The sequence below is a fragment of the Python bivittatus genome, unplaced genomic scaffold, assembly GCF_059951505.1.
Source record: "Python bivittatus isolate LINGU-HERP-01145 unplaced genomic scaffold, Pbiv_v1 ctg000560_np1212, whole genome shotgun sequence".
In the NCBI taxonomy this organism is placed as follows: domain Eukaryota; kingdom Metazoa; phylum Chordata; class Lepidosauria; order Squamata; family Pythonidae; genus Python; species Python bivittatus.
The window spans coordinates 1,250,534-1,274,486 of NW_028277083.1; the positions used below are offsets into that span (position 1 = coordinate 1,250,534).

The 23,953-nt window shown below is 46.9% G+C and overlaps 1 protein-coding gene across 1 annotated transcript in view; it reads left to right on the forward strand.

Moving 5' to 3' along the window:
• The window catches only part of CACNA1H (calcium voltage-gated channel subunit alpha1 H), an 83,524-nt gene that overhangs the window by 39,288 nt on the left and 20,283 nt on the right, over positions 1–23,953 (forward strand). The window contains exons 9-23 of the mRNA XM_088147908.1: positions 237–388; positions 876–1,061; positions 1,924–2,041; positions 4,669–4,824; positions 10,908–10,998; positions 11,505–11,713; positions 11,994–12,413; positions 12,840–12,940; positions 14,629–14,752; positions 15,414–15,482; positions 15,920–16,104; positions 17,946–18,072; positions 19,055–19,180; positions 20,776–20,865; positions 21,954–22,167. Coding sequence (XP_088004034.1) covers positions 237–388; positions 876–1,061; positions 1,924–2,041; positions 4,669–4,824; positions 10,908–10,998; positions 11,505–11,713; positions 11,994–12,413; positions 12,840–12,940; positions 14,629–14,752; positions 15,414–15,482; positions 15,920–16,104; positions 17,946–18,072; positions 19,055–19,180; positions 20,776–20,865; positions 21,954–22,167 — 2,368 coding nt within the window. The remainder of the gene's footprint in view (positions 1–236; positions 389–875; positions 1,062–1,923; positions 2,042–4,668; positions 4,825–10,907; positions 10,999–11,504; positions 11,714–11,993; positions 12,414–12,839; positions 12,941–14,628; positions 14,753–15,413; positions 15,483–15,919; positions 16,105–17,945; positions 18,073–19,054; positions 19,181–20,775; positions 20,866–21,953; positions 22,168–23,953) is intronic.

Genomic DNA, 23,953 nt, shown 5'->3' on the forward strand with positions numbered 1-23,953 from the left:
TCTTCTATATGTTGCATCATGTCACCCTATTTTCCATTGTTATGATAATCTCCATGGTCACAAGATCAGGAGAACAACTCAGCTTAACTATCATGATGGAGCAAGATAATATAGTTGTCCCATTTTATTAGATTCTGGTCTACTTCATCTGCAACTAGAACTTAGAAATAGTTAACACAGAAGTATTTTGGCATCCATTCTGACTTGAACCATCCTTATTTCTTGCTCTTGCCCAGCCGGATGAGCTAACCAATGCCCTGGAGATTAGTAACATTGTCTTCACAAGCATGTTTGCTCTAGAGATGCTCCTCAAGCTCTTGGCCTTTGGCATCTGGGGTTATATCAAGAACCCCTACAACATTTTTGATGGCATCATTGTTGTCATCAGGTAAGTTGGCTTCTGACACTGCCTCTGCATAATCCTTCACGTGGTTCCTTCTGCTTGAAACTGGGGCGGGCAGAGGGAGAGAGATTGAAATTGGCTGCCAGTTGAATTTCCTTGCCTGCTCGTCTTTTTTTACCACTGCAGCAAATTTTGGGGAAGCTATATTCCACTTATTGGTGCTACTGCTTCCTTGGGGTCATCTCCTCGAATTGTCTTCTGGGGACATGTGCTGACTTAGCTGCATCTACAGAGGAACTGGGAGGGGAGGAAAGATAGTTCCCCAGAGAATGTACCCTTATATCTCTCCATTTTGTCCACCACATGCCCAAATCCGCTATGAAAAAATGTTCTATGGGCCCAACTTGATTATCTGCAAATATGCCAGAAAATACCCCCAGGCCATCTCTGCCACCAGGGTCAGTTAGGAAGTTGACAGTGGTTCAGAAGCTGGACGGCCCAAACTGCCTGAATCTCTTTTTCCATCCTGCAGTGTCTGGGAGATCATTGGCCAATCAGATGGTGGGCTTTCAGTGCTGAGGACCTTCCGTCTCCTCCGCGTCCTCAAGCTTGTGCGGTTCATGCCAGCTCTTCGTCGGCAGTTGGTTGTTCTCATGAAGACCATGGACAACGTGGCCACCTTCTGCATGCTGCTCATGCTGTTCATATTCATCTTCAGGTGTGTGTCCTTCGGCACTTCTCCTGTCTTTCCTAGTTAACTGGTTGTTGTGTTCCTCTCGACGCTGCACCAATTACAGTGACAAGGATCCCATTTGCCAACACGTGGGAATAACAACGGCCTCTCCAGAGACTGACAGGCTGGTGCTCAGCAGATCGATGTCCCCTGGGTAGCCTCGTTCTTTCTACATCCTGCCACCCAGGAGACAAAAGAAAGATGCAAAGTGACAAGTGTGACAAAACAGTGCCTCCTCCTTTGTTTGTGATAGATGGCAAAGAGCAGCGAGACTGCTGCATTTGAGGCCAAGGATCGCTCCTCCCCAAATAGGGTGAGAATCGGCTTGGCTTGAAAGGGACCCCATGAAAAGTCCGCATGTGCAAAAAGGGGGACTGGATTTCTTCCCCAAAATGAATGTCAGCTACTTTATTCCTGAAAGAGCAGGCAGAGCTTTGCAACCGGCGAAACTTTTCTAGAGAAGAATCAAATAAGCTTTTGCAGACTTCAGGGACATCAAAGTGAATGTGGAAAAGAGGTTGATTCTCACACTGTTTGTGCTTCTCCAATCTGGAGCCTTCCAGGGAGTCCCAGCCCTATCGGTCAACATGGCTTTTTGTCACGCTGTCAGGAAATTCTGGGAATTTTATTCCTCATAGCCCCAGTGGGATCCTGGTTGGAGAAGGCAGCCCCACCTAACACATCCTTTCTAGCCAACCGCCTGGAAGGGGAAGGATGATCTGAGTTATTTCAGACTGCCACCCAAAATGAAACAGGAGCCAGAACCTGTTCAAAAACCCTGGATAAGCTGTTTTCCTTTTCAATCTTGTTCTCTTCCTCTCTCTTTCCTTCCCCTTCCCCTTCTCAGCATCCTCGGTATGCATCTTTTTGGGTGCAAATTCGGCTTAAGAACAGATACAGGGGACACAATGCCAGATCGGAAGAACTTCGATTCCTTGCTGTGGGCGATTGTCACTGTATTTCAGGTAAGGTCCTTAAGAGTTTGTATAAGACGTTGGATAAGGTGGTGTATAAAACATGCAAAAACTTTTCCAGAAGCAAGATCCTTTCAATAATTTTGGGATTTTGTATAATGATAAGCCCAGAGCTCCTGTCCTCCTGAACTCCCAGTCTAAAACTGCACGCCAAGAAAGAAAACAAAAGTGAGGGGAAAGGAAGCAGGGGAAACTTATTCCAGACATAGAGTTGTAAGCAGAGCTACGGTGGAGCAGGACACATCATTGTGCCGTGTAAAAACCATCGTAAAATGTTTTCTATAAAACCAACTCCGGGCTGAGCTACGTTCCGTTCCAAATGACGTTTGGAAGTTTGGTACTAGCCAAGCAGATCAAGACCATGTAAAATAGGACAATCTGTATGTCCTTGCAAAGCAAGGCAAGAATCTGGAATTGAGGAAGCCTTCTAGGGCAGGGTTCCTCAACCTCAGCAACTTTAAGATGTTGGGCTGGGGGATTCTGGGAGTTGAACTCCACCCATCTTAAAGTTGTTGAGGTTGAGGAACCCTGTTCTAGGGAGCTGCATGTGACACTCAAGTTGGGGTCTCCAAATAGCCGTGCTCAAATGTCACTTCTGCAAGAGACAAGGCCAGGCTGAACGGTGCCTTGGCTTGAGCGCCAACAGCCGTTTAGCAAAAGGGCTTTTAGCAACAGGGTTTTCCTTAAGCAAAACAATCTTCTCCGGGAGGAGCATCTCCCACAAAAAGGCCTCTTTGGACTCCAGAGAACCATCCATGCATGCCGAGTTATGAACAGTTGGACGTTTCTGGTCTTGACAAGAGGCAGATTTGCAGAGACCAAGCCAGCAAGGATGCATGTTGCTTTGGGAGGTGCTTGGAACAAGTAACTCCAGCAATTGGCAGGCCCAGGCAATGGTGATGCCCAGTAGTTTTGGAAGATTAGATTTAAAAAAAACAGAGATGTTGCCAATGGCTGATCCTTAAATGGCTAAATAGAGCCTCCCTGTTTAAAGGCAGCATACTGGAAGCTCCCCAGAGACATCAGCATAGCCATTCCAGAAGTCAGAATGGTGGACTTTCCTTATTTTTGCACACTATTGGGTCAATCATTGGACTGTCCTGTCTCCACTGGAAATAATTCCAGAAAAGGAAAGATGTACCATTTGCAGCCTTTTATCTCCAAAGTCCAAGATGCAGACCAGCATGACAAAACAAATAACCTTTAGAGCAGCGTTTTTCAAACTTGACCACTTTAAAATGTGTGGAGTTCAACTCCCAGAATTCCCCAGCCAGCATGTTTGGGGAACTTTGAGATGGGTGGACTTCACCTCCCTAGAATTATGGGAGATGAAGTCCACCCATCTTAAAGCTGCCCAGTTTGAAAAACACTGCTTTAGAGGATAAAATCACTTAAAAATTCTCTGGAAAACAGGAAAATGATGACTCTCTCTCCCCTTCAGAGCATCCTGTCTAGATAAACAACCACCAGGAATTAAATAATTGACTGCTGGGAGAATCTGACAGCAGTTCTGTCTCGTTTATGCTGTCGCTCCATCCGTCTAATGGAGAGGCTGGTTGTGTTTTCCTAGCAAAGTCTTGTAGGTAACTAAATTAGGTGCAAAAATACAGAAGCTGAACTTGGTGCTTTCTGCCAAGGTCAACGGGAGCTGTACAACTCTATCAAGTCCAAGGGGACTGTGTGGAAACAAGGCTCACCTTCTGCTCCCCAGTGGCTTTGAAAACAGTTAACTTGGTTAAAGTTGGGCTGGTTTAAGGGAAAAGGCTGATGCTTTCTAGAGCACAGTTCCTGGGTTATTCTTTACCATTTTCCATACCTCCCAACAGGCGGAAGTGTGGCCTATAAGCAAAAGTGATGTAATTAATGCCATTGTTAACAATAACCACCCTTGCTGTTTCGAATGGTGACAGAGAGCACTTTGCTCGTGCAAAAACTTTCTTTATCTCCAGTCCTAATGCAAAGCCCTCGTTTACATTTATGATCAATGGCTTGCCACTTGACTAAGAGATGTGACTCAGCAGGAAAAAGACACGCAGGAGAGAAGAAAAAAAGTGAATTTGGGCATCGCCTCCCCTGTACTTTTACCGCTTGCGTTCCAGAGAATGGGAGTCCCAGTTTAGCCAATAGGAGGGGGCTAATAAACAGAAGATTCATCTCAGCAACAGACAAGCAGATTAGCTGTCAATAAGAGGAGGCTGTTTGGGAAGAGGAGGAGCCAATGGCAGTGAGATCCAGAAGGATGGAGGGTCAACTTCTGCTGGTGGAATGGCTAGAGATGTTCCTGGGAGGGCAGGAACCTATCAGGAAGGCCTTGATGAGTCTTCACTCCTGGGAGAAAGCCGCTAACTAGATGGGTCCCACCTTGGTCTGCATCTTTCACATTCTCTGAACAGGCACAGAAAGTGATTCGGCAAGGGAGGTTTTGCACCTTCTTACCAGCGCCTTTCTTTGGAAACACACACAATTCTAGGGCTGCACAGGCAGAAGATGCTATAGCAATGGGATTGGAGATGTAAGGCCACTTGGAAGCATGAATAGCCAAGCTTGGAGAACATAGTGAAGCCAGAAAAGAGGGAAGTGAATTCAGGTGCTCTTTCTGTCCCGTCTGCTTCTTTCAGATCCTGACCCAGGAAGACTGGAATGTGGTCCTGTACAACGGAATGGCGTCCACCTCCTCCTGGGCTGCCCTCTATTTTGTGGCTTTGATGACTTTTGGCAATTATGTACTTTTCAACCTCTTGGTTGCCATCCTGGTTGAAGGTTTCCAGGCTGAGGTAAGGGATCAGCTACAGGTTGGTTGGGGTTTTTTTGCTGAGTGACTCCTCAGACCCTTCATTGGGGTCCCCTAATGATGTCAAAGAGAAGTTGAATTGTAGCTATTGATTTATTAATGGCATGCCCAACACTTTATATACTGTGCATTCATTTCAGCAGCACAGATAGAAATGGTAAGAAATCCCAAATACCTAAACATATTCAGCAGGTAGAACAGGCCAGAATTGAACTTTCTGGCCTAGGATGAGGTGGTTGTTAGCTGGGCTTCTCTTGGGAGTTGGGTAAATATGAGGAGGAGAAACAAAATTCTGTTTCAGAATTTGCCTGCAAATATCTAGCTTCTCAACCTGGTGCTTTCTAAAGGAGGTGGACTACAAATGCAAAGTTTCCAGGCAGGATGGCATATTTCAAAATATTTTCATCAAAACTCACAGACAAGACAGTTGTGGTGTTCATTGTCAGTGATCGAGGAAGACCACTTCTCACTGTAGGAAAGCAAAAGTCACAACAACATCATGAATGGCCAACCACTCTTTCTGGAGGAGCTCCATATGAATGTGACCTTCAGGAAGCTAATTCCTACTTCCCTTGGTCAAAGCTGCTAAGCTTTGCCTCTTCTGACATCCAGCACTCCTCTCCCAGATAAATCCATTGCACAGTTTGGGTTTTAAGCAAGAGTTATGTCCCCATTTCTGTCTCAGAAATATAACAACGGCTGCATCACATTTTATCAAGAAGCTTTTATGAAGTCATTAGCGTATGGAAATGATTTTGGAGCCTTACCTAAATTCAGCCTGCTTGAGCTAAGAATGATGACTCAGAAAGGGGCTTTAATCACAGGGAGGAGGGGGGAATATTATTATTTTTTCCCAGCTCAGTAAGAACCAAGCAGCCATTTACCATTTTAGAATGCTCAATTGCCTTTCTCAGCAGGAGTCTTCAAGTGCAAGATGAGAAATTGCTTTGCTCTTCAAGACACAAGTCCTCAAGGGGTGTCAGGGGAATGAACTGGGAACAGGTAGAATTATGCTCCCCTACTTCCTTTTCTTTGAATTCTTCTCTCCACTTTCATCCATACATTACCGGGGACATGTGAGTGACCTAGACTTCCTTCAATTGCACAAAAAATGGGGGCCAGGGGGCCTAGCCAGGTCACAACTGTGGGTGCCCAGGAGGCTGAAAGCAGCAACTCTGGAATCAGGATCAAAAAATTGGAAGCAGACCAGGAAGCAAGTTTGAGGAGCAAGGCAAAACTGGTAAAATGGAGACGAAAGGCCCATATGGAGCACACCTGATGGTCTGAGAAGACTCAGTTGAACAAGGAGCCTGTTCTTTCTGGTCCAGAAGCTCATAAATATGTTTCATTGCCTATGATGAATAAAGCCTTCAAAAGTTGAACATGCAGATATGATTCTTTATAGGATCTAAGTCAACATAGGTCTAACTGTGGCAAATGCCTTGAAAAAGAAGGGCTGAGAGGCAAACAGAGAACATTATCATGTACTTCCAACTTCTATTACTCATTAGGTATTATTCCTTTCTTCCAGTAAGGTGAATTGGCTTATTCCGACAGGAGCCCTGAGTCTTTCTAATGTTTTCTCTCCGCTCCTTGTCTTGCTTTGGTTGGTTTTTGTTCAGTTGTCCTCCTTCTGACAGTGATGCCAGTCACCATCCTATGTCTGCCTAACGAGAGATTTTTCAAGAAGGTCCTCCACTGGAATTCCTCTACGAGAAATGGTTTTGCTTGAGAAAGCTCCTGCATGTTAATTCAGACTGATTGGATTAAAAATGGCAGCAGCAGCATTGGCCAAAGGCTCCATTAAATTTAGTTCAAGCCACCGGCAAATGGACTGAAACTGCTGTAACAAGATATTACCTCTTGCTCTTTTCTAAAGGAAGGTTCTCCGTGCAGTTGTGGCACTTCTGCCTGAATTTGCTTCATTCCGTCCTCTTTTACCCATCAGCCTTTGGCCAATTTGGCTGAGAATTCTGGGATTTGTAGATTAACACCCTCTGGTTGGCTCCTGGCTGACAGTTTTATTACTGTATGGGCTTCTTGTGGGAGGTACACCTTTTGGCATCTACTGATTTCTTGTTCTTTGAAATTGGGTCTTCCAACTTTACCATCTTTAGTCACCTGAAATCTGCTATTTTCTTAATATCTGGAAAACATAAGTCAGGCCCTGTGAGATCAAACTCATCTACAACTTCCCATTTCCAAGAAGTGGCCAGTTGGATATTTTTGGGAAACAGAGGAACAGGGCAACTAAGGCAATGGTGTTTAGTGACCATAGTGACATCGAACATGGATGTTCAGTTTAACTCTCATGGCCACTGGCTTTGAGAGATGCACACGAATTACATCAATCCATTTAATGTTAATTCCAGCCCTTTCCTCTGGGGTTTCCTCTCCGACAAAAGACAAGAGAGAAAGCAGAATCAGTGCAGAAGTTGACAATGGAGTTCACCAGTGATGGACAAATGTTGCCACTGTTCCCTTCTCTCAATCTGATCACCTAGCACACTTTTTTTTTTTTTTTGAAGGTGATGAGTAAAACCCAACTTTTTGCAGTCTGTCACCCTTTCAGGATGTTGGCTTAGCAACACCCACAATTTTTTTCCAGATGAAAGTTGCTTCCACCTTCCCTTCTCTTCAGTTTGGCTGCAGTGAGTCCAGAGAGCTACTGCTGTCTTCATGTGTTCTCCTTCCTACTGACCTCCATCTCTTCCTCTCTTGTGGTCCTGCCCTCATTGCCTGGATATACTTTGCAAGCCTTCAAAGTGACTGATATTGGTATGCCAATAGCATGGGCTATATAGAGTATATGGCCAGAAGGAATGCTGTTGGGGCCAGCCTGCCCCAATGGATTGTGCTGTGACCCACAGGAACACACCGTTCCTCTGCTTTGGAACAGTGCCTGCTCTTGGCAAGGATTGTTCTGGACTCCCTGTGCTACGGACCCATCCTCCAATTTTGTCCTCATCTGTGCTCAGAGATAGCCAGGGCAACAGGCAGAAGTGGGTAGGCACATGGTTCTTTGGGACGGTAGCCCAGAATTTCTGGGAACACGGTGGCCCTATCTGTCACTCACAGCTTCATTTCCATCTCCTCAATGGCTTTTCCCTAAATAAACAACAATAATAATAAAGCCCACCAATCAGGAACAATTCCACCACCCCAGCAGCTGTGTATTGATTGCTTTTGTCCTGGTCTCCGTTTATCCGTTGATTCTCCAGCACTGTTGGCTTTAGCTTCCCTCCCTTGCTCTGGGATTGGCAGCCACCATCTGGAAACATTTGGCTGCTTGGCTGGCCCTGGACAAGTGGGAGGGGGCCCTTTTTCAGGAGAGGCCTTGAGTGCCCATTGTTTCTGCTTGCCTCCAGAAGCAACCTGCTGAGTGTCTTGAGCTGACTGCTAAACAGAGGAGAAGATGGGGCCCTAGAGCCAGGAGGAGTCTTATTTCCCTATTTAGGCAAAGCGCCCAGAATAGTTGGTTGACATTTCCCCTGTGGGTCTGTTAGCATCAGGTTGGCCAACTTGTGCCCTGCCTGATTTTGATTGCACTGAAAGCATTTGGCCTGCAAAGATGATTGATGGGTTGGCTCAAGAAATGTTGTTGGTTGAGCTGCAGGACAAAAGAAGGTCTTCTCTTCCATTCCAGCTTTGGTCAGGACATCAGGAGGACCTTGAAACAAAGCTCCTACAACATGGGGACAAGGCAGGGCAATTAATGTCATCATCATCCATCATCAACATCACTACCATCATCATCTAATAATATGATAACTAATAATTATCATCTGACCTGCACAAAATCTACACTTCATTTTCAGTCGTATTTCTGTCTGTCCCACCCTCTCTTCTCTCCTGAGAGGGCCAGATTTCAGGGAACACAACTACAGACTGGATCCCAAAACCCCATAACTAACACTTGGGTTTTTTTTTTCCTTTTAACTTTTAATCCAAACCCTTCAGGTCCGAGAAAGGCCCTTGACTCAAACACATCCACAGAACTACAGTTCCCAGGTTGCCCTGCAGAGAGGGGAAGAGAGTTAAATAGGCTTGGAGCCAGTCTAAATGCATTTCTCAGATAAACCACACACCAAAATCTTCCTTGTTCAATGAATGCTGACAAATCTGCGTTGGGTTCTATGAAGCATCCGAGCTCTGAATTTGAGCAAAAAAAAAAAGGAAACACAAACCATTACAGAGGTGTTGACAAGAACCTAATACATGAATTTATTCAGCAAAATAAGTTATCATTGCATAAGCTGTAATGAAGAATCGTCTTCCAGATTCTCCAGTATCTTGGCCACATGGATGGTGTAAAACAGTGTTGTGCAAACTTGGCCACTTTAAGATGAGTGGACTTCAACTCCCAGAATTCCCCAGCCAGCATGGAGTTGAAGTCCACTCATCTTAAAGTGGCCAAGTTTGGACAACACTGGTGTAAAAGTACAGAGCTAGGGACCAACAGCGCCATTCTCTGCTTTCCATAAATATGTCATTATAGACTTGGCGACAGCAGGAGTAGGAACAGGATTCTGTGTCTTTGCTGCTGCTGGTGGCGATGCTTACTCTTGGAGCTGTGATTTAAACATACAGCAAAGCCTTTTCTTCTCCTCTTAAGAAATAGGCTGAATTATTCATTTGGTAGCATGAAAACTCTGTCCAGCAAAAGAAACCGTCAATCAGCTCCTTCTGCGTTAGCTTCCTTCAGGAGCGGCTTAGATCAAGTTGCATTCAGTGTGGTGGTGTCCTAGAAGTTGCCCCCAGATCCAGAGGTTGCAACTGGAAGCATGTTTTATGCACACACACACACACACACGTGCCAAATGTTATGTTTTGTATTCTGATTCTACTCCAAAGTTTCTTTCATCATTTTTAATATTTTTGATTCACCTAATAGTCAGATAACGCTTTAAAAACACACTTGCTGTTCGAACAAATGTCTTCCTCAGAATTTTGATCTGTTTCAGAAGGTCCTGAAGCAGATTTATGGGAAGGAAATCAATAACATTTACACCAAGCTATGACCTGAGAGAAAATAAGTACAAAATGTCCTACAGATGGTATATAAGTCCATCAACAATTGCCAAGATGGATAAATCATATAACAGGAAATGCTGGAAATGCTACAACAAAGAAGGAATGTTTTTTCATCTGTGGTGGTGATGTTAAAAGAAAAAAAACCAAAATACTGGAAAGAAAGACACCGAACCCCCAGAAAATTCTGTAAATAAATTTCAAATTAAAAGCACCAATATTTTTATTACATGAATGAAAAGTATCGTCGTTTATTAAGATATATGCTGACAGTGGCAAGAATCAATTGGGCACCACATTGAAGAAGAGAAACCTCGCTGTCAATATAGGATTCGAAGACCGATATTGAAGAATATGCAACAATGGAAAACCCGACAGGATACTTTCCCGGCAGACGTCTAACCGAATTCAAGCAGGAACGCTCCCCCTATATACAGCATATCCACAGCAAGGAACGCTAAGACATGTAGAACATGGTTTTTGAAGATCATCATTGTCATCCAAACAAAGGCCCTGAAGCATTACAGAGTCTTAGCTGGGGTTTTAGAGTCTTCTTGGCCTAGAATAGACCAGTAATTGGGACATTAAATTATGCATAGAGGGAAATGTTCTCCTTTTCTGAATGCTATAATGTGCAGCATTCAAACTGTTGGCCCTAAACAACATTCACAAGCTGTGATTTAGAACATTTGACACAGGCGTGGTAGAGGAAGGGTCTGGTGGTGAGTATATGAAAATTTAGAAGCAGCGTATCGCCCAAAATCTCATTATTACACAGCAACAGGAGAAAGAATTGTACCCAAACTCTCAGCAGGGCCTATCCAAACAGGGTGGCCTGAGGACCTTAAGCTTTCCAGGAGGAGTAGGAACATTAAACCAAGGAGCCATATGAAATATGCCTTTTTCTGATACATGTTTGCAACACCTAGACATGAGGATTTGTTTTTTGTTTGAATCCAGACAGCTTTGCTCATCTGGCACAATTGCAAATCTGTAGCCAACATGTTGTTCTATTTTATTTTGGGGGCACTTCAGGGTGATGCCAACAGATCCGACACAGATGAAGACAAAACATCGACCAACTTCGAGGAAGAGTTTGAGAAACTGAAGGAACTCCATGCTTCTGGTAGGGAGGGATGTCTGCACAGGGAAGGCACCCATTGTTGGCTTCACTTTTGATCCGAGGGAAAGATTAAAGCTCTGGAAAGCCGGGCTAGGTTGATGTGTTGACCTTCAAAGGGTCACCAGAGGAAGCAAGAAGATGAAGTCAGCCAGGACTTCCACTGCTTGCTTCTCTCTTTCTTTCCCCAAGAAATTCTGTATTGTCCCTTAGAAAAAGTTTGATGTTTCTGTGCCTTTTTCATGAAGACCTTCAGTCCTTCTCCCTCACCCAGCAGAGCTGTCATGACCCCAAAAAGTGCCTACAGCCTTTTTTTCCCTCTGGGAGAAAACCTAGCGATCCCTTTATAAGAACTTTTGCTCGTCGGGGGCTGATTTGCTTTACTCACGTGGAGATATCCTTGGGTGGGGGTGTTGTTAAGGGGCAGAAGTAGTAGCAGAACATTTTCACTCTGGACTGGTTTGCACAGAGTTCCCGCTCTTGCTGACCAGATCCTGTCTCTTCCCTTGCAGAGATGAAGATGTATTCGCTTGCCGTCACTCCGAATGGCCACCTGGAGGGCAAGGGAAGCATGCCCCCACCCATTATCATGCACACTGCAGCCACCCCCATGCCCACCCCAAAGTGTTCTCCACACATGGACTCTGCCTACCCTTTTGTGGACTCCAGAAGGGGGAGCAACGTTTCGGTTGACCCGCTCAGCTTCGACCAGAAATCTTTGGTATTTTTTCAAGAAGTAGCACGCTTGGCAGGGGGGGCGGGGGGGGGAACGCTCTTGGTTTGGGGCAGGCGGGTGCTGAGAAGGTGGATCATGAGGCCGGGAAAAGACTTCCAGCAGGAAAATCCTAAAGCACTGGTGCTTGTTTTAGCTGAGAGGGTTAGGGCGGGAGGGGAGGTAGAACAGAGGGCTTCTCCAGCCTGGCGCCCTCTGGATCAGTGGGGACCACACCTCCCAGGAGGCCCCGCCCAACCCTGACCTGTTCTCCTCCCCCCTCTCTCAGTCCAGCCTCCGCAGCTCGCCCTGTGCAAACTGGGGCACCAGCAGCAACTGGGGCAGTCGCCGCTCGAGCTGGAACAGCCTGGGCCGGGCCCCCAGCCTGAAAAAGAACAGCCAGTGCGGCGAGAGGGAGTCCTTGCTCTCGGGGGAGGGCAAAGGCAGCACAGACGATGAAGCGGAGGAAGCCAAGCTCAGCACCCTCAGCCGGCCCCCCCTGCACCCCCGGGCGGAGTCCCTGGACTGCCGGGGGGGCTTGGATCTGCCGGAACTCCTCCAGGTGCCCGGGGTGCACCCTCCCGCTGCCATGCTGCCCATAGAGTACCAGGACTGCAACGGCAAGATGCTCCAGGTGCCCAGCGAGCTCCGCCTGCACGTGGATGGCCGCAAAGAGGATCCGTTCGACTACGATGACAACCTGGAAGACGTAAGTCCGAACCAGCGTTCTTCCGCTCCTCCTCCACGTTGGGCTAGAGGCCAGCTCTTCGGTGAGGCAAGGGGCCTCTCAGCCACTCCCCCCACCGCATCTTGAGAGGCGGCTGGAATTCAGTGGCCAAAGGCTGCCTTTTGCGATTTTTGCCCTCTTCGCGGTGGGAAGGGAAGACCCCCAAGGGGCTGAAAGGAAGCCCCCTCCTGTGACATCGCCTACAACCCTCCAGCTGATGAGGGAGAGCGCTGCCAATCCCAAACCTGGGGAAATTGCAACCCCACCTCCCCCCTCACCCCCCACGACCATGGGTGGAAGTTGCTAGTGCATGCCAGGCTTTAAGGGGAGTGTTGGGGAAGGGGAGAGGGACACCTGTTGGGATTAGATTTTCCAAGAGTGGTTCCTTTTTTCTTTTCCTCCACCCAGAGTTTCTGCTACAGAATCCGTAAGGCCTTGGAGCCCTACAAGCCAAAATGGTGCAAGAACCACGAGGACTGGTCACTCTATTTGTTTTCCCCTCAGAATCGGTAAGTGCTCCCACATACAGGCAGGACAACTGACCCCTTTTATTACTCTCCGTATTTCCACTTTCCACAGCAGCCTCCTGTTCATCTCAGACTTGGAGAGATCTCATCCATTTGGGGCTGAGCTGCTGAGATCTGCAGGAAAGACCTTTTGGCAAAAACCAGTTTGCCCTGGGAAGGGAAAGAAGACATGTTTGGAAGAGCTCTGAGGCTTGTTCAGACTAAAGTCCCTCCCAGTCCCTCATTCTGGCCTAGAGTGGTCAACCAGGATATTCTGGAAGTCTTGAGCAGGACCTGGTGGAAGGGCATTAAGCGAGAAGCCAAGACTTGCAAGAGTCCCTCAGAACATAAGGTCCAATCCCAGATCAGGGCAGGAAAGGAATCCAGATTAAAACCTACCTCCCTGAGGGCTCCCCTTGAACCTATGTAGCCAAGGAGAGCCCACCACTTCTCCGCATGGCCCTTTCCAATGTCAATGTCCAACAAAGTCAATGTTAACATTTATTTGGAATATGCCTTCCTATAATTTAAGGTTATTTTTTTCCCATTCTGAGCTTTGGGGCTGAAGAGAGCAAGTCTTGACTTCCTTCTTTGGAACATCCTTTCTGGTATCTTAGAAGGTTTTCACACACACCCATCTTGGTCTTCTCAAGACTAATGTACAGAGTGCGGAAGATGACCTTGATGGACTTGTGCAGGAGCCGTTGCCTACGCAAAAGGAGGGGAAGCATTTTTTAAGTCCAGAACATCCAGATAACATCTGGAAGCAGCTCAGACCAATGCCTCCCTAATTCACTGAACTATCCAGAGGAAGAGGAAAAATAGCACAATCAAACTTGCAGGATTGATGTCAGCCCCACTAGATAGATCTAACCAGGAAGTCAACTCCATGGGAAGCTAAGACTACTTTATTGAGATTGGTTATAATCACAGACTCTTGCAAGTCGGATTGTGCTGCATGTCCTCCTCCTTCTACTCCCATGAATCATGGAGGCATCTCCCTGAGTCACTTCCAACTGTCATCTCTCTGTGGACTTAAAAAATGCTTCAGTCCTCTTTGCCAAAGCAACAGATCCTGCATGTCTCCACCAACGCCATCTTTCTGACTCTCTACAGCCAGCATGCCAAATGCTCTCCATCTCTCTTGGCAGTATTTTGCCAGGCTGGCTTACAATGGTCCCTTTCTATGGTGACCCCTGTCTGACCACTAGCAAAGAGGGGGACCTTGCCAAAAAAGGGAGAAGAGAGAGAGACTGGGAGGCAGAACTTTGGGGGGGGGTCTTCGAATGGCCAGCTAAAGGACTCCGGAGAATTGCACTCACGCTTCTGGGAGTCCTTGCCAATTGTAGGTGCTCTGCCTCTGCGCCCCTAGGATTAAATGTGCCCGGGCTCATTTCATTGTGGGCAGACAGACAGACAGAAACTTTATTTCAGTCCTTGACCAACAAAAATACATTCTATAAAACAAAGAAAGCAAAATTACCCCCTAGCATCCCCAGCTATTGGCAACCATTTGGGGTGCGTTTCATCGTATGCATGAGAAACGCAAGAGGACGAACAGGCCGCCCGCACAGCCGGCAGCTCCGCTAATCAAAGAGGCAGGTGCGGCCATTTTTCTATTGACCTCAAAAGCAGAGGGATGTTTCTGGTCATGTTGGACAACTGACCAGCCCGTCTGCTTTGTTTTCCAGGCTCCGGGCGAACTGCCAGAAAGTCATAGCACACAAGATGTTTGATCACGTGGTCCTCGTTTTCATCTTCCTCAACTGCATCACCATTGCCTTGGAGAGGCCAGATATCGATCCTAACAGCACGGTGAGCTTCCTGCCCTTCCTGGGGGAGGTGGAGCAGAAGGCCTGACCCCGCCCCCCGGGGAAGGCCGGTGGTCTTCAGGTTTGCTCAGCACGATGGGTCCCGTCCTGTTCAGCCAGAAGGGCAAAGTTAAATGCCAGGACGATTTTCTGGCAGGAGGCAGATTTCTCCAACAGAAGTTCTCTCCTTGCAAGGAAGGAGCTGCATTTTTGCCCATTAAAGAATAAAGAATCAAAAATGTGCCTTGTGCTGAGTTATTGGGTAATTTGGCAAGTCTACTGAAACTGAATAGATGAGTTATTTGCTATAAATCTAGGTGCTGCCCCAAAACACAGGCTCACTGCTGGCTTCCCTCTTCCACTTCCCAAAATTACTTGGCTGGATGCTCCTGCAATTAAAAATATAAACTCCCAAACCACCAAAAAACTATTAAGCATACTTCAGCATGCATGACTTGAACTCCAAACAGTATTTTTCATAACCACCCTGCAAGGTAAATAAGGTAGAAACGTGATTTACCAGCATCATTCGGGGAGCTCTGTAGCTCCGGCACAGAAGGCGGGTTTGAATTCCGAAACCTACGAGAGGGTTCGAGAACATCTCCTGGGATTAGTTTGGATTTCAGCTGTGGGTTTCTCTCTCTCTCTCTCTCTCTCTCTTACAGGAACGGATATTCTTGAGCGTCTCCAACTACATATTTACGGGCATTTTCGTTGCTGAGATGATGGTTAAGGTAATCGTGGCGGCATTTTCATTTTGCTGCACTTGGATTAATGTATGGCAAGAGTCAATCTATCCATTATACTGAGTGGGATGATAAAGTCACGGTGGGAGAAGTATCCGTTTTGTTACCTTAATGCATGAGGAGGGGGATACTCTTGAGGGAGGCCCAATGATAGAAGTAATTGCACTAAAGAACTTCTCCACTGCTGCAACCAACTGGCCTGTGTCCATTTTTCTCGCCTCTAGAATAAAACTTAACACGAGCCAACTTTCTGCAGCAGTGCGAGGTTGTGGTTGGCATTTACTTTTTGCAAAGCTTCCTCCCTCCCAACACAGTTCAGTTCCATACTATGCCTCATTTCTAATGCAGCGAAACGAACCCTGGGCCTCGACGTAGCAAGAGTTTGTGTGCCTGCTTTGGAACAGCCTATTCCACTCTCCTTCTAGGTTGTGGCTCTCGGCTTCTTCTCTGGGGAACACACCTACCTCCAGAGCAGCTGGAACGTCCTGGATGGAATCCTGGTCTTTGTGTCCATCATCGACATCATTGTCTCCATGGCATCGGCAGGCGGAGCGAAGATTTTAGGGGTCCTGCGAGTGCTTCGGCTGCTGCGCACGCTAAGACCTTTACGGTATTTTCTGACTTCTATAAAACCAGGAGGCATCTGAGCTAACTACTGTCTCCTGAGGAGTAGGAGGGGAAACCCCGTCTCCCAGAACTGAACAAACAGATAAGGAGACCGTTTGGATCCAAAAACCAGCTCTTGCTAAGAAACAGACTCAAATCATTTCTCCAACTTTTTCAGTGAACTCTTGGCAACTTCTTTGGTCTGAGAGACTTGGGGGACTCTCAAGATTTGTTTAGAACCTGGGGAGCTCAGGCTTGCCATTTGCAACTGGCAGACTTCTCTTAAAATCGATGCTTTATGTCCCCACCCATTACTCACCCCCAGAACAAGACTAAGCTGGTGTATCTCTGGTCATTTCCAAATTGCATCGAAAGCGTGGCATAGCGCTTTAATTAACTCTAGGGGTCGTGCATATTAGTCGGTGCTTTGATCAGCCGCCAGACTGGTTCTGTCCACCTTGCTTTGCTGGCTGAACTAAGCTTGCTTATCCTGCTGCGTATCCGCTAAAGAACAAAAGCAAGGTGACCGTAAAGGTAAAAACGCGGTGTTCGTTTTTAAGCAGCCTCTGGCTTGTGGCCCTGTGCTGCATAGATCAGCAATGTGTGTCTTTCCCGCTTAGCACCTATATGCATGTGCCTGTCTGGAAGGCTGAAGCCGCTCTCTGTTCTCCAGCAGGTAGAAAGGTTCACTGGTCTGCAGGAGGCAGCATTCTCCTACCCAGAGCCAGATAAATACTCTTTTCCTTTCAGCATTTTCAGACCATTTCGGTCTGGGGCCCAACAGCTGAAGACGTTAAATTGCAAACCTCATCGCAGTTCCAGGAACACTAGACCCGGCCCCGAGGGCGGGTGTCAGGCAGGATGGCAGAGAGGGAGACAGCAGACACGTTGCCCTGGAGTAAATCTGCATTCAAACGGTGATGAGTAATAATTCGAGAACATCTGCAGATGTTTTGCGTTCAGAACCACTGAGGAGCAGTTTAGTTCATCGGAAAGTCAAAAGTAGGACGGCACTTTCAGTATTTGAAACCAGGCAAAAGGGAGCCTGTCTTTTGTTTGCCGTCAAGTAATAAGCGACGTGTCTGGAGAAGAAGCGATGGGCGGGGGGAGAAAAAGGGAAATGTACTGGAGGAATTCTTCTCTGCTCTCTGCGTGAGTCTGCTGCTTCGCATCATGACCAGAAAAAAGCAAAACCAGACCCAAAAAACAACCCCATGGGGTTCTTTTATTTCTTTGGTGGAAATAAACTAAGAAACCTCCGTGGGGCAACAGTTGTCCATCTGTTTCTTGCTGGGGCGAAGTCTGTGCTAGGACGTTCTTAGGGACAGATGGCTCTCGGGACTTGTTTGGTATTGGAAGAGATTAGATTTCAGAAGGCCAGTCAGGTTACGTCTTGGCAAAGTGGGGGGGGGGAGCCTCCAATGGCATCTGAAAGCATGGCTTAGGCGAGCTTCAGGTTTGGGGAAGGAAATGTTCTGTCTGTGTCATACGAAGCAGGAACTCCTGGGGTGCCCCTTGATGAGTTTCTCTGGACATGAGTTGAGAGCTTTCTCTCTCCACAGCAAGTGATGGAGTTAAGGTCCATTTACCTTCTCCAAACCAGCAGCGTCCTCGAGGATCCAAACTGGACTTCCTCCCTTTGTTTTCTGCTTCCTTTTAGACTTGCTTTGCAACACGCAGCATGCAATCAAAAATGAGGGGGAAAAGAGAACCAGAATACTAAAAGTTATGAAATACTGTTTCAAAGGTCTCCATTTCCTCCAAACGGGCAGTTTCCCCTGGGGGACTGAATATTTGTTTGGCGTCTGGAAATGGAACGAAAAAGAGATGTTCCTCTTCCTTCAGGGTCATCAGCAGAGCTCCAGGACTGAAACTCGTGGTTGAGACGCTGATATCTTCTCTCCGGCCTATTGGCAACATTGTCCTGATCTGCTGCGCTTTCTTTATCATCTTTGGCATTTTGGGAGTACAGGTACTATTTTCCCACCACACTTCCCTTTGCTGAGCAAGGCCCACCAAAAGTTTTCTTGCTGTCCTTCTCCTTTGGCTTCTCCAGGCTTTGGGGGTGTTCGTTCTGCCTTGGCCTGAACTGCCACATTACCAGACAAAACCATAGTGGGCAGGATCCTCAGGAACGCCTTCCAACATCACCCTTGCAGGGGCCAGAGCAGGTTTCCTATCCCTCCAAACTAGAAGATAGCAGCAGCTGGCCAGTGGAGAAACTGCTGTCCCACGGCCCTCTGTTGTGCTTTAAAAACTCAAGACAATTCATACTGGATTTTTTAAGAGTAGCTTCAAAAGCACCCTGTAAGGCAGATTGGATGGGAAAATAATGACCTGCCAGATTGTTTGGTGAGCAACATGGCTTTAGGATGGTGGGAGATTGATTGCAGTAACCAGCAGAGAGATGAATGGGATGAGACCGAGACCTCAGATGGCTCTCCCTGTGGTCTGCTGGGGCTGAGGCACAAGTGCCTTCCTTCTTAAACCTTTACAGTGCGATCCTTCACATTTTGGCTTAGAAAGAAGTCTTCCTGTTTCTCCTGGATCATAAAAAAACCTTGGAAGGAGAGTCCTGAGCAGGGCAGGGACTCCCTGAGCCCTGTCTTCTGCATTAACAGTGCCCTGGACATTCTCAGGCTTGGTTGTGAGGACCATCCTGCCTTCTTGCCTGGATGATTCCTCAGCAGCCATCGCTCAGTCCAGTTGGCACTCTGGCGAGGCCAAGTTCATCTCCCAGCAGGCGCAAGAAAGCTGTTTCCACAGCCAGAGCCATTGTCCCCACTTCTAACAGAGGGGCACCCAGATCTCTTCTGTGGTCAAGACGCTCTTCCCAGTCCCGCCCGTTGTTCTCCTGAAGGTCTTCCCAAAATCTACATTGCCTTCAAAGCCAAATTAAAGCTGAAAGTCAAATCCTCCACCTCTTTTGTTGATTTTATTTTGTTTGCTCCCAGCTCTTTAAAGGCAAGTTCTACTACTGCGAGGGACCTGACATCCGAAACATCTCCACTAAAGTCGATTGCAGAAAAGCCCACTACAAATGGGTCCGGCGGAAGTATAACTTCGACAATTTGGGGCAGGTAAGGTGGACACGAGAAGGAGGACTGGAGGAAACCACTCACTAGCCAGGCAGCCTTCCATGTCTTGTAAATTTAATTGAATTTTTAATTGAATTTTACACTTTAGAGGACTCCCAACTCCAAGAGACCCTGGGTGGCTTACAACTTTGAAAGTGAGAAACAATAATAAAAGAACATAAATCATAGATGTCCAGAAGAAACAGTCCATATCAAATTAAAAAATCCTACAAGGGCACCACACCCACCTCTCCCAAGGCCTGAGAGAATAGCCAGGTTTGCTATGACTTTCTGGACATCATTAAGGTGGACCCATATGGATCTCTAGCGGGATGTTCTTCCAGAGGGCAGGCGCCAGGACAGGGAAGGCCCACTTCCTTCTGCAGAGTTGAAAAAAGAAACATTTTCTTTGTCTAGAGCAGCAGTTCGCAAATGTTTTGGTCTCACGAGCCCTTTACATTCTTAAAAATGATTGAAGACTCCAAAGAGCTTTGTTTTCTGTGGGCTATATCCATCAATATTTACAGTATTAGAAATTCAAACTGATAAAATTTTAGAATATTTATTTGACTTCACACACACCCCGAAAGGGTCTCGTGGACCCCCAGCAGTCCCAGACCACACATTAAGAACCTCTGGCCATACATGGAAACATTCAAGTATGCATTTTCAGTACAAGAAAGTGAACGTGAGAAACCTCTGGTACCCTAATGACATTTCATGTGCCTCATCCTGAATGATTCTTCGTGAAGTCTGGTTTCCCATCTAAATGGTAGCCCAGGCCTCCATGATTTGATCTTCCAGTATGCTTTCCATTCTGCCTCCTCCTTCGTTCCCATCTGAGGCTTGGACCCCACACGTGTTTTGCTGCTCCTTAAGCCCACTTCCCTGTCTCTGTTTGCCACGTCCTTCTTGGGTCGTCTGGGACTGGAAAAGCCAACGTGGTCTTGCATGCTGATCAGGGAGCAGAAGGACTGGAAGCCCCACTTGGGGCACTAGCGTCAGGCAGGAAAACTGAGAGCAGAAGTCACCTGCTCGGAGCAGCTCTGCGGGATAAGGGATGCGTGGGAAAGGCAGTGGCAGGCCCAAATGGCAGCTTAGCTTTAAGCGAAGGGTTCCGTGGGAGCAGGCCCAGCCTCTCCTTGCCAGAAAACATCCAGGAGTGCAAAATGGGATTGGGAGGCAATGGGGGGAATGCTGGAGGAGGCGGAGTGGGGGGGGGGGCTGAAGGCAAGCCTTCGATCTTCTGCCAAGGTTTGTTAGAAACCAGGCCCTTAAGGGGTGTCTGTAGCTCAGCAGAGGACCTTCCTTGCACACAGAGGATAAGGTTTAGTTTCAGACATCTGCAGTTCCAGAAAATATGGTGATCGTTAATGGGAGAAAGATCTCTTCGCCTTTAAGACTCTGGGGCTTCTGCTGGTAAGAATCAATGCAGCTGAAGGAGAATTATAAAGACGGAAAGGCCATTTCTCTTCCTGGGGGAAAGTATCATGTATAACCTGGTGATGTGGATCTGCGTTAGCCATTTGCTGAAAGGTGAGCGGAAACTGGAAGTTCCAGTTTTATGCGCAGAGGAACTGCATTCTTTGCTTCCACAGGCCCTGATGTCCTTGTTCGTCCTCTCCTCCAAAGACGGCTGGGTGAACATCATGTATGATGGATTGGATGCAGTGGGAATTGACCAGCAGGTAGACACTGAAGATCCTAAGAATGTTAATGGGGAGTTAGTTAAAGACTCATTCCTACATGTATGTGCAACTCGGTGATTGGCAATTAAAGATAGATCAACGTCCTGGCTATGATGCTGGTCATTCATTCACAAGGGTAGACAACCATTTGGTAATGCAGGCCATAAATGATCTACATGGAAGACTGATGATGATGATGATCCATCACTGCTCAATTAGGGATGATGCCAGGCAAACACTGTTAGATTTCTGGCATGCCCAGTATGTCGTATGATGAGTCAACGGTCAAGGAAAAGCTCAAAATAAAATCTTGAAGGAAGTGGTTTTCCTTGCCTGTGGCTTCTGTGAAGGTGTTCACTGTGGATGCCCTGAAGACACCTCCTGAACAGAGGGCGCTGCCCCAGGTGGGCTCCCCTTCGTTTGGGCTGATTCTCCAGCTCCCATAATTACAGTGATGCCTGCTCCCACCCACTTACACCCTGACCCAGGAATGGTTATCTAGCCACTCCAGAGAACAAATTAAAGGCAGGTCCCAGAGTCTTCAAGTCAACATCCTATAGTACAACTAACTTTAAAAACAAAGCAAAGCTAGTGAAGAATTATATAACATCTATACTGTCTTTGGAAAGTTTCCTCCCTCTCCGTATGAAATCTTCTCTTTGATTTTTTTTTTTTAAATCCTGGACTCCCTATCATTACCTTATTGGGGTGCAGAACATGCAAGTAAAATCAGAAATAAATCAAACAGTAGCTATTCCAAAACTGGGCTGCAATTATTTAAGGCAGCTGGGCTAGCTAGTTTATCATGGCATGGGGGCATCATGGAATCCTTGGCAGTATTTCATCGGGGAGGTTGCACTGACCAGTAACATGGTCAATATGCCAACTTTTTCAGGGAGCTCCAGATGTTTTAGAGTTCAACGGCCAGGCCCAACCATTTGGAGGATGAACTGTTGCCTCTCCTGGAGCTTGGCACCATGCATCTTGTGGGTGGGCTCCATCTCCATTGTGCTCATACGCCATTGTTCCTTGTCTCCCCACCCCCATCTCTTCCCCTCTTCCTGCTGCCTTTCGGCCGCCCTCGCCAGCCCAGCCGGAACCATAACCTCTGGATGCTTCTCTACTTCATTTCCTTCCTCCTCATCGTCAGCTTCTTTGTGCTCAACATGTTCGTCGGGGTGGTGGTGGAGAACTTCCACAAGTGTCGGCAGCACCAGGAGGCCGAGGAGGCCCGGCGGCGCGAGGAGAAGCGGCTGCGACGCCTGGAGAAAAAGCGCAGGAGTAAGGCGATATACATGTCTGGTCGGTAGACAGTAGTACAATCACAATCTTTCTGAGACTTGCCTGCTCCCAAAGCCCGTATCGATCTTCCTCCTTATTGTCTGGTTTCCTTTGGTTGGACGATGGGACCAAAAAAGACCTTTTTCCTTCCCATCTTTTGGAGATGCTTTAAGAGCCAGAGGGTATTTCATCATGTCTTCTTTTATGCACAAGGCTCAGCTCCATCATGGTTTTCTTTTGACATCCCAGCTCAATTCTCCAGCATAGATAAGAATAATTATCCCGGTTCCCCTAAGCAGGTATTGGGTGCAGTCTCTTCCTAAGTCAAGTATGAACCCCACAGACTTGAACTCTGACGTGTCTGTGAAGATAAAGCACTGAGTACGTGTTTTAATGGTGAGCTTGAGGGTTGGATCCCAAGGGATGCTGACATTTTTGAGACGACCCCCTCCTGCCCCTTCTTTTACCATCTCCAATGGAGGGGTGGGGGAGACTTGGGGCCCCATTCATGGTCTGAAGCTTGTGAGTGAAACAGAATCCAACAACCATCCAACAGCTGCAGGGAGTTCCTTGGAAGAAGAACAAAAATAGAAATACCTGTTCTAAGTTAATATACATTTGGAAAGAGTTACAAGTGGGAGTCCATGCAGAAAGTTGTGCCTCAACCCTTGGAAATTAGAACATTGCTTAAGTTGGAAGGTTTGGACAGGCATCGTCACTTAGCTGGACAGACCAATGTTTGATGTGAAATAAGTTTTAAGGAAGGAAGGATATCTAAGTCACCTGTGCTCCATATGACCCAATTTTGTCAAACAAAAGCTCTAATTGTGGTGATTGTAAAAATGCTGAGCAGAAGGCTCCCTTTTTCCTCAGCCAGCTTTAGGGGGGTCCTAGGAAATCTTGTTTTCCCAGGGCACCCAAGGAGGACTCACTGGGTAGGAACAATAACTTTGGGGGTCTCTAAGGAGCAAGCATCCATACTTTTGAGGCATGGCTTTTGATGCCATGCTGGAACCCCCAAATCACCAATGAGTGAAGATCACCCAGTTTTGCCTTGCACCTGAAGATGATTCATTGCCTCCATTTCTCCCCTGTGACTTAAAGCATCACCAACGTGTTCAAAGGAAAAGGTTGCTGCAATTTCCTTTAGGATTTTGGCATATGGGCCTTGCATGCCACACAACAGATGCATGTGGAAAACCAGCAGAATGGAAGGAATGAGGAGGCCTCCCATTTTCAAGGGTGGGAAAAGAGTCCCCCTGAATGGAATCCATTACAAGAGATGCACGTTCAGCCTGTAAAAGATTTCTGTAGTGAGAATGTGGCCTCCGGTCAGGTTTCTGCACAGAGTAGAGGCAGAAACCTAATCATATTTTGAAATGTTTTTTTCTTCCTATTTCAACAGTGTACTGAACAGAAAAATAGAAGTTTTGTGCTACCTGCCCAGGGGGCTTAAGAGCCGATACACCATAGGGAGGAAGATCACGAAGGGAAGAGATATATCAGGGTTGGATGGCAGGAGCATTTAATAGGAAAAAGAAGCAACAGTGGAAAAAATATGCTGGCTGAAAGAAGACCAGAAGATGGTCATTGGTAGGAGGAGTAGCTCAGACATTCAGGAGAAACTGGGCGAGGCCAGAGCAATGGTTGTGAGGAAAGATCTTTAGGTGGGGAGGGTCTCTGGCTCAACAAAAAAGCCCCTTTGCTTGCAGGAAGTGCCAGGGTTTGTCTCCTGTGGTTTCAAGAAGGGCTGGGAAAGACCATTGATGTGGACACCTATGGCAACATAGGCTCTATTAACCTAGAT